This window comes from Sinohyriopsis cumingii, chromosome 4 (genome assembly GCF_028554795.1).
Source record: "Sinohyriopsis cumingii isolate HCF-2022 chromosome 4, ASM2855479v2, whole genome shotgun sequence".
In the NCBI taxonomy this organism is placed as follows: domain Eukaryota; kingdom Metazoa; phylum Mollusca; class Bivalvia; order Unionida; family Unionidae; genus Sinohyriopsis; species Sinohyriopsis cumingii.
The window spans coordinates 18,352,353-18,362,927 of NC_142964.1; the positions used below are offsets into that span (position 1 = coordinate 18,352,353).

A 10,575-nucleotide genomic window follows, 5' to 3' on the forward strand; every position below is an offset into this window, starting at 1 on the left:
TGTTTAGTTAAAATGGTATATCATCTGTAAATTTAGTAACAGAACACGGCATAATAAAATCTTGTACATGGTTATCTTCCCAAAATATTCTCTCACGAGAAAGACCTTCCCAATAAGAGGGTGAGATACACATACATTACGCAAAGAACATGGCAGAAATGGGGGGGGGGGGCTGTAATTTCGTTCAATTGCTATTTAGTAGAATATGCATGTTTGTTTGATAAATATGAATGATCGAAACAAAGACGTTTTTGAAAATACCCAACACGTTCATTGTCGGAAGTTGGTTCTCATTAATTTTTTGGTGATTATTAAACGCTTGCCTAAATACAACATTAAAAATGTATAGTCGAATATTTGTTCTCATTAACGTAGATTGTAAATTCTGCCTCACCATTCATTATCAGATTAGACAAACAACATTTTCTAAAGTGAATAGCAGTCGTCTACACACATGTGCAATTGATTGGATTTCTGTGCTTATTTGTGTGGAGGTGGATATACAGTCGTATTGTGGTATATTATTGAGATTTCTATCCATAAAAGAAAAATAATTAGTTTTTAAGAATATTTTGAAATCTTACAAATTTTATCTCTTATCATCAGTGCCACCCTTGATAAGTAAAAGCGATGACATTGTGACACCAGAGGGCAACACGCCTGTCCTATTTTGCAATGCGACGGGGGAACCCCAACCATCTGTAATGTGGTTCAAAGGAGAAGAGCGTGAGTATTCTTTGATTCTGCAACACGAATCATATCTGGTCAACTGTAGATCTAAAATGTATGATAGTCACTAGTCTTATTTACCATGTCACTGTTCTTCAGTCTCGGACGATCATGGATTTGCGCTCTTATTTTATACTTAAGATAAACTAGTTATGGTTACCTGTGATACATTTTACACCAGGGTATTTGGATCACCCCCACCCACCCCGATAGAAAGGCTTTTTCATTCCTTCAGATTTTGTCTACATTTGATGCAAGAACTATCCAGGAATTCTAATTCAGAATCCTAAATAATTTCAGGATTCCCCAAGATGCATTCCCTTAATTTAATTGGGAGGGCGAGGAGGCTTAACAATTACATCTTCATGAGCACAATTCAGACCACAAAACTATAGTTAATTCTGTTTTTCGAGGTTTGAAGAACCGAACTGCAGAAAAACTATGACGAATTTATTTTTGTAATGCCTTTAAGCCGTTTAAATTCTAACAAATGTAAGAAACAGGACCGGAAATAACAATAAATACTTTGCTGGAATTTAAGATCTAGTTTAGACCACCAGCGAATTAAAACAGACTTTTAAAAATTTAGGTTCTTTGTGACTGCTTGTTAAATTTTTTTTTACAGTCAACGTCGAAATCGTTATGATCACAGTACAGGTGACTCTTTATTTGTTGTTATGGTTTATACGGCATTTTCAGCACATGATAGGCTATACATGACGTCCATTATATTTGGCGGAAGAAGAACCCGGGAAATTCCCGGGAAGAAAAACCGACACACGGGATGCTATTGACAAGCTTTCTCGCGTACCCACGTTCGCCTAGGCCGAGACTAGAATACATGCGAGCTGAGGTGAAATGCTAGTGATCTGTAAAGACGAGAGCTTTAGACCACTCGGCCACCAGGGGCCATATTTTTATTGTTTCGCTGTTTCTTAGTGCATTTAAATGAACCAGATTGTTGTAATAGCAATGAGTTCAGATACATACATGTAAGCTTGAATGATAAAAATTTTCGGCTTGTTTTCATACATTAAATTTAAACAAGGCTAAGCTTGTGAAATAAAAAGGCATGTTTACATGACTTATTTTATGTGACATCAAAATGTTTTTTTTTACAGAGATCATATCAGATGGGGAGATGTTGCGATTTGTCAATATAACTCGGGAACAGAGGGGGAAATACAGATGTCTGGCATTCAACCGGGTAGAACCAAATGCGGAGGAATACATCAATGTTGAAGTACAATGTGAGTCCAAACAGTGGCGTCACGGGGGGGGGGGGGGGGGGGCCGACCGCACCGGGTGACACCATCAGAGGGGATGACATCAAAATGACTTTCTATACAATTTTTGAATTTTTTTGCAGGAAGGATGTCCATAGGGGTGGCACGCACCGGGTAAGTCCAAACAGTGGCGTCACGGGGCGGGGGGGGGGGGGGGTGCGGACCGCACCGGGTGACACCATCAAAGGGGGTGATATAAAAGTGACTGTCTATAAAAATTAATTTTTGTGCAGGAAGAAGGTCCAAGGGGGTGACACTATAAGTTACCGCACTGGGTGACACCAACCCTAGTTATGCCACTGAGTCCAAAGTCACTATATTGATGATTCACGCATTCAGGAGTCGGTGAAATTTGAAATGTGATCCTGAAACGTTAACTTTTATTGATGCGTATTAATATTATGACACTGGCTTTGCATCACAGTGAATGAGGAAGAATCCAACACAATATTGATTGTATTCTAAAACTTTACATTCAAATAAGGTGAATTGACTTTCCTTTAAATGTAGTGTCTACTGGAACTGTGCTCCATTAAACAGGCCGTACAGAGCGATCAAGGGCCCTGAGGTAGGAAACACCCGGACCTATCCTAGTTCTTGTTCAAACACATTTTTTCTTTATAAAATTAAAAAGTGTTGTTCGGCCTGGGACCCCTTACGGGTCTGGTCCCCGAGATATATCTCCAGTCCCCCCCCCCCCGCACATGTCGGCCCTGCCGTTAAATGAAAACTACACCTGTGATAGACATCCAGTTAATAATTTGATCTCAGCCGCTATTTGCTCTAAACACAGTCAGTTCTACAAACCGATATTCGTAAATGCATGAAACATGCCGTCTGTTATATCTTTACCAAAACGTACACATTAATGCTTATTTTTTCTTTATTACATAAAATGTAGCTCTCAAAATGTAAAATATATCCAATAAAGATGTTATCACTTGATTTTTATGAATTTAAGTCATTATATATCAAAAGGTAATAATTTGTCTGGTTTCCATTTTGCAACAGATAGACCTGAAGTACGACTACTTAATCAGAGAATACGACAATACAAAGGCAAAAGCGTCTTTTTAGATTGTATTGTTAAAGCTGAGCCTCACGGGACGGTACGTTGGACAAAGAATGATCTCCCCTTGCCAGACGAAAAGTGGAAATACGGCACCACGATGTTTGATGGCGACGGTGACATGATTACGCTGCAACTCAGAATCACGATGCTGGAAGAGGGTGATTTTGGTTTCTACACATGTGAAGCCTCTAACATTATAGGAAAAAGTCAGGCTACAATGGAGCTACTAGGTACGAACTATTGCAACAAGTTTTTATTGTCCGTTCTCTATTGTTTACATCACTTACTGAATGCTACATACCGCTTTTATTCATGAGAGTACTGACTAGACGCAAGTTTCTTGTTCGCACCACGTCGTTTATTGTCGGAAAATTCACCATATTGTCTGTATCTTTTCATCTGCATTCCGTATGTATGTATGTATGTATGTATGTATGTAGACGTCTGCTGCATGTATAGTATGCGAATATCTGCATAGTGCATACGGAGAACAAGCAAATGCAGATCAAACTTTCACAAAAGGCACAGTCACAACGATTTCTAGATGCGAGACAACAACTTCCTCGACATAAAAATATGCATATGCAGTTGAAATAATGAGAATAGTCTTCAGTCCTTTTGTATACTTTACTACGAGTGAATCGCCCGTTTGGAAAATCCTCTTGATTGGCAAAGGTTATAACTGGTTGTCTTTAAGCTAGCTGGGCTTATGTGTGGTACACTAGTGTCTTTAAGCTAGGTGGACTATAGTGTCATACTCAAGTGACTTTAAGCTAGCTGGGCTTATGTGTGGTACACTAGTGCCTTAAAGATAGGTGGGCTATAGTGTCGTACTCTAGTGACTTTAAGCTAGCTGGGCTTGTATATTAGTGCCTTTAACCAGGGTGGATTATGGTGTCGTACTGTAGTGACTTTAAGCTAGCTGGGCCTATGTGTGGTACACTAGTGTCTTTAAGCTAGGTGGGCTGTAGTGTCATGCTCTAGTGCCTTTAAGCTAGCTGGGCTTATATGTGGTACACTAGTGCCTTTTTATGCTAGCTGGGCTGTGCTGTTGTACTCTAGTGACTTTAAGCTAGCTGGGCTTATGTGTGGTACATTAGTGCTTTTAAGCTAGCCGGGATTTTGTGTGGTACACTAGTTCCTTTAAGTTATTTGGGCTGTAGTGCCATACTCTATTGCCTTTGAGCTATCTGGGCTTATGTGTGGTACACTAGTGCCTTTAAGGTAGGTGGGCTGTAGTGTCGTACTCTAGTGACTTTAAGCTAGTTGGGCTTATGTGTGGTACATTAGTGCCTTTAAGCTAGCTGGGCTTATGTGTGGTACACTAGTGCCTTTAAGCTAGATGGGCTGTAGTGTCGTACTCTAGTGACTTTAAGCTAGCTGGGTTTATGTGTGGTACATTAGTGCCTTTAAGCTAGCTGGGATTTTGTGTGGTATACTAGTGCCTTTAAGTTAGGTGGATGTAGTGTCGTACTCTAGTGACTTTAAGCTAGGTGGGATTTTGTGCGGTACACTAGTGACTGAAAGTGAAAACATTGCTTCAGTAGTAGTATGTTTACAATTAAGGATTCTCGTGGGTCGGTGGTTCTTTCCGGGGTTTTCCCGGGTTCTTCCTCCACCATTAATACTGGCCGCCATGTATAGCCTATCGTGTGCTGAAAAAAAGGCGTTAAACCCTACAACAAACAACAACAACAACAATGACAACAATTAAGGAAGAGTAAACGTAACATTCGATGAAAATCATGTAATATGTCAAAGTTATTATTTTTCCATGTTTTTGAATTTTTGCTACGTACCAGTTGTTCACTCTTGTCTATAGTGTAAGTGCTAGATAGTGGTTGATTAACTGATTGATTGAAATTTGATTACATGTATGTATGTATGTATGTATGTATTGTATGTATGTATGTATGTATGTATGTATGTATGTATGTATGTACGTAGGTATGTATGTATTTAATCAGTTACTGTAAACTACTGTAGTTAACACTGGTTCCATTGGTTCAAGAAAGTCAACTTCCATCCTGTGCTAATCAGTATAAGATCCGAGCTGTTTCAGTGTCATGTAGTACAACATCCTAATCATTTAGGTGTCGATAAACATTGGACCCATGTAGTGGGTACGATTTTACGAAATCCGCGTTGCTGAAGGATTACCATGCTAAGTCGGCCCATTACATGCTTTGCAACAAGTAATATTAAACGGATTGGAACTATATCTACGGTATTGTCACGAGGTGGTGGAGATGTGTGATCTCCAACCGCCCACTCCTTATGGTTTTTGGTAATCGTTATCTAAGAGATGATTGACCACGGTGTTAGTGCCAATACAGAGTAAACAATAAAATAAAATATGAAGTTAAGGAATGGAATAACTGAGATACATAGAATAAAACATCACAAGTCTCCGTATCTAAACTATAGCAATTTAATCATTTACTTCTCTTAGACATAGGTACAAAATTTATGCGAAATTCAATTAGCCGTTCTGTTAACCTGCTAGAACAAATTTCATCATTATTCGAGTGACTCATCGAACTCAAAATGTCGGCGTGTCAGCATCACCCGGTGCTTCCGGTCTTGTCCAAATCACTATTGGTGATAGGTCGGTATTTCCATATTTCTTTCCTTCTCTCTCTCTCCTCTAGCTTCTGTTCGGGTCATTGTCCTCTTGGTTGCACACTGCGCTCTCCTTCCACTGTGCAGGCAGGTATAGAGCTATATTTTCCATTCAAATAATAATAATAATAATTATATATATATATATATATATATATATATATATATATATATATATATATATATATATATATATATATATATATATATATATATATATATATATATATATATAACATTCCCATCGAACTCCTCGCTAGCTACCTAAGTTGACGCAAATCTAGCCCATACTTGAATCCCAATGGTTTCGCGTCACACTGACCATGACAGAATATACTGTGAAATTATTCGACAAAGTTTGGCACCATTACAAGTCTATCTGAAGTTATTGTATATTTTTTAACCATGCTATTGGATAATGCTGGATTAAGATAATGGATAAGATTAAGATAATGGATAATCATGGATTAATATAACGATGACCATTATCATAATGTTCTATTTCCAACAGTACAAGATCGCTAAGAGATCAACCAACGTCTGGCACAAGTATATTTAGATCCTAAATGATGGGTCACTGTTTGTGGCACAAAGAACGACAAAGCCCACAAAAGCTTGTAAATTCAAGATATTTTACGTTTGATGAAAGAATTCATTTTTCATTTTAAGTATTATTTTGGAAACTAATCATTTTATTTCTCTAAGTGGCAAAGGCTTCTGGAGAAAGGTTTCATTATTTCATCAATGCGATATTGCTTATGTACTTTTCTTTCCTGCAAAAACTTGTTTGACAAACTCCTTGAAAATTTATTTTTCTCCATTTCTTTTTCCCCCAACGCTACCTCCAAAAAGAGCTGGAAAGCACGACAACTAAGCCGGAGGCATTTCGTACAAAAAGCCAGCTTTCGGTGACACCTTTTGTGCCATTTCTAGGGCAGTCAAAAACAGACAGTAACCTCGAAACCATCGTGGATACCGGTGTGTTCAGCGAAGAGGAGGAAATCCCATATAATCCTAAAGGCCCTACTATCTATCGGAATGGAATTGTTATTCTTCATGAAACTGAATCATCACGAGAAGGTAAGAAGCAACGACATAAAACTTGTCTCAAAGTAATGTCATGCCTTAAAGTGAATTTGTGCAATCAGTTACAATTATGAAGATTCGTTTTGTTAGCTCGTGACTAAAAGCATTGTTGAAATTGTACAGACACTAAACGGGCAGAATAATAAGGTACACAGGTAAACGGGTATTGAAGACAAGGTGATATTTAATGGCACGTAGCCTAAAAAAAAAAAAAACCACACACGCACACACACACACACACACACACAGATATATATATATATATATATATATATATATATATATATATATATATATATATATATATATATATATCACATAGTCGGTACACTTTACATAGTGTTTTAATTTAATGCTTATGATATGACAACATATTAACATATCACTTTATGTGATACTGATTGGTCCAAATATGTACATGAAATTCTTGTAGAGTGTTCTCTTTACCGATTTGCTGCGATATTGGGGATTTTTCCTTACCCCACCTTTTATAACGTTTTGTTTTCACTATTTATCAATATTTTGGCGGCTATTTTTCGAATCGATTGCCCAATTAGAATTGGGGGCGGGGGAAAAAAACGATCACGTCTGTCTGAATATTTCCGATTTATTCCACAGGTGTTCGTTACGTCATGTGTGCTGGAAAATGGTATAAAACCCCCAAACAAGAACAGCGATAAGAAATAAAACTACGGGTATCGGTCATTTGATAGCGGCCGGGGGCGGGGGGAGAGAGGTAAGCGGTATACATGTATAACATGTACCACTACCTTATATACCAGGGATGTTTAAATGTTACCTTATAAGACTAAATAAACCCCCCTCTGTTCACAGAATAATGTGGGCATAAACCGGTCTCACACCTGACAGATATGTATCCAACCACATTTTTAAGCGATAAATTAGCTAAAACGGGCTAATGTATTTTTTTTTTGGTACGTTATGCAATTCCAACTATTTAAAATTTGTTTAGGTCTTCTGTTCCAAGTCATATAATGCAAATATCCAGTCACAAATACATTACAGTAAATCTTGAATTTCTGTATCCAGTAATCTTTACATGAATATCCAACAACTGAAATGCTTAGGTGATACTGACACACTGTAGGTAAGAGCACTGATCGTCTAACCAAACCCGGTTCAAACTATATTACATCACACGGATTCGCATAGGTCATTCTGTATTGAAAAATGATGCCTGTGTCAGATGTTTCATTTATTCGGAAAGAAAGTTGCTCTTTGATTTACGATGTGTAACAGAATCTAATTTTAAAAGTTAATAGTTATGAAACTGCGTCTGGGACTATGTTTTATGTGCAACAAAAAAGAAATTATATGTGCATCGTCTGAGTCCTAATGAACAAAATTATGTATTCTTTTCTTTCTAAACTATCTCCATCAGAATTAAAACTATGTAATAAACATAATCTCAGATGGGTAATGCTTTAATATTAAATTTACGAAACACTTTGAATAATGCCTAGCTTTGCTCACCAAAGCAAGTCATTAACCATATATATATATATATATATATATATATATATATATATATATATATATATATATATATTGTGAGTGTGCATGTGTGTGCGCGCTTGCGCTTGCGAAAACGTGGATATATTTTCACGCAATTAAAGACAATTTATACGTAATATCAGCTTCAGACACGTAAAATCTGATTCCTATTCATTATATCACATTTTCTATTAGTTAAATCACAATTTCTGCATTTCCTGACAAAAGTTGTGAGATAACATTTTCCTTCTTATGTTTCAGCAAGTACTGCGAATAGGGTTATAACAGCACCCAAGAATGGCGGAACAAAGTTACATACTTCAAATACTGGACTGCTTTGCATTATGTTCGTGATGGTCAATATACTGCATTTCCCCAGTTCGGATTTTCTATAGCTTTTCAGCTACATCGGATCCAGAGTTGTGTCAAGGCAATTTTCACAATGGGATTTTGTGTCACTTGTGTTTTCATAAAAGCGAGAATGTTGGTCCCAATGCTTATCCTTTTCATCGAAGTCTTTGCATTCAAATCTTCTAGATCACTGGTTGTGATTGAATCAATTCTTTACTTTTATTTGGCGGATGGAGCAGATCTCTGGATACTTTATATTCGGTCACAGTTTGGCCTGTTTTTGCTGGTTTGGCATGTGCACTTTTGCGAAATCTGTCACACTCAAACTATGGAATCGCAAATTTGGCATGCGTGCCTTTTGGAAAGGGGGGCGGGTATCACTAACTATGGGTGGGTTTGTGTCTTACCGGGTTAGAAATAGGATTTTTTTTGTACTCATATCTCAAAAGGGCAGGTGTTTTGGCCGCAAAATGTAAACCTTCTAGAAATGCGCGCGCCCAGAACAGCAATCTAGTTTGTTCGGTTCCGAGTTCCAAAGTAAACTAGTCCATGGAAGATAGATCCAGATGGGTCAACGTAATGGTTCAGAATAAAAATGAATGTTTAAGGAGAGATAATATTGAAATATGGGATTCTAAACAGGCTATATCAAAAATAAAGGGATGAGGGGAGAGGTCTCTACATTACCCTCCGCCCCACTTACGGCACATAATCGTTTAACGTGCTTAAAAAGTTATGTTTGCAGGTATTTTCGGCATAATTGATGGAATATATAATTCGTCATTTAAAACTGACAGTACAACAATACATATTTTGATCTCAGTAAAAAATTTGTTTATAGTCTCTGGGATCAATTTCTTGTTTGGTGCTCCGGAAAAGTTGGCACACACTCAACCGTGTATGATTCCTAAAGTATGTGTAACGTGTCATCCATCAATAGGGACTGATAGTCTTTTGCTTACTTAGCACGAAGAGACAATGGACACCATATGCGAGTCGATGGTGCTATTTTTTATTGTTACAGATGGATTGTGTTCAGCTTTGATTGTATTTGGCGTAAAGTCACTCTGATGTACACCATTCGTATGTATGTTATATGCGTATTTAAAATTTGTGAATAACTTTTAAGTTCGCAAAGCTGATTACAGATTTATTAAATACTTTTGTTTCTAAAGCATTTTTGATTTAGTGAATTACAGAGATATTTCAGCAGGAATAAAGAAAGACATGATAGATTCAGATAAACCATCTTGGAACCAAAATATCACATTTTTTAAATTTTTAAATAGATAATTTATTTGAAGAGCATGAATTGTAAAATTTGACAGGTATAGTCCTTCTGACATTTTATTAAATGTAAAATTTTAAAAAATCGGTATTTTCTTAAGCTTCGCATCATAGCACCTTCAATGCACAAGATATTGCCATAGATCTTCACCTGTGAAAACAGTGATTGTCCGCGGCTGTGACGTTCTTTAATCCATTCCACTTATATATGCGACATTGGACAGTTGACATTAAATTCATCTAGATACTTTACAGTATTTTGCTGTGACCGGTATATCGACAAACATTGCACAGACATTTACTCGCTCGAGAACCAGAAATCATGCATGCATGCATGCATACATACACACATACATACAGACAGACAGACAGACACACCCTAGTGGTTAGAGAGTCCGCCTCGGACGTGGGGTCGTGGGTTCGATCCCCGGCCGAGTCATACCAAAGACTTACAAAAATGTTACTAACAGCTACCTCGCTTGGCGCTCAGCATTAAGAGGTTAGTGTTAGGACTGGTAGGCCAGGTGTCAGGATAATGTGACTGGGTGGGACATCGTGCTACATGTCTGCGGCATGATGCCCCAGTGCTAGACATCACTATAAACTGCCACACTGCAGACATCGTAG

General features: G+C 37.6%; 1 protein-coding gene across 2 annotated transcripts in view; it reads left to right on the plus strand.

Moving 5' to 3' along the window:
- LOC149800704 (limbic system-associated membrane protein-like) overlaps nt 1-9,835 on the plus strand; it is a 126,518-nt gene extending 116,683 nt beyond the window's left edge. Inside the window, exons 4-8 of one of the 2 annotated variants that reach the window (XM_089954744.1) lie at nt 607-726; nt 1,851-1,979; nt 3,027-3,317; nt 6,562-6,789; nt 8,572-9,835. In XM_089954744.1, the coding sequence (XP_089810870.1) occupies nt 607-726; nt 1,851-1,979; nt 3,027-3,317; nt 6,562-6,789; nt 8,572-8,705 (902 nt within the window). In that variant the 3' untranslated portion in view covers nt 8,706-9,835. Of the gene's footprint in view, nt 1-606; nt 727-1,850; nt 1,980-3,026; nt 3,318-6,561; nt 6,790-7,413; nt 7,532-8,571 lie in introns of those variants that run through there. The other variant, XM_089954745.1, reaches the window with a different exon arrangement.
- Nucleotides 9,836-10,575: the final 740 nt, after the last annotated feature.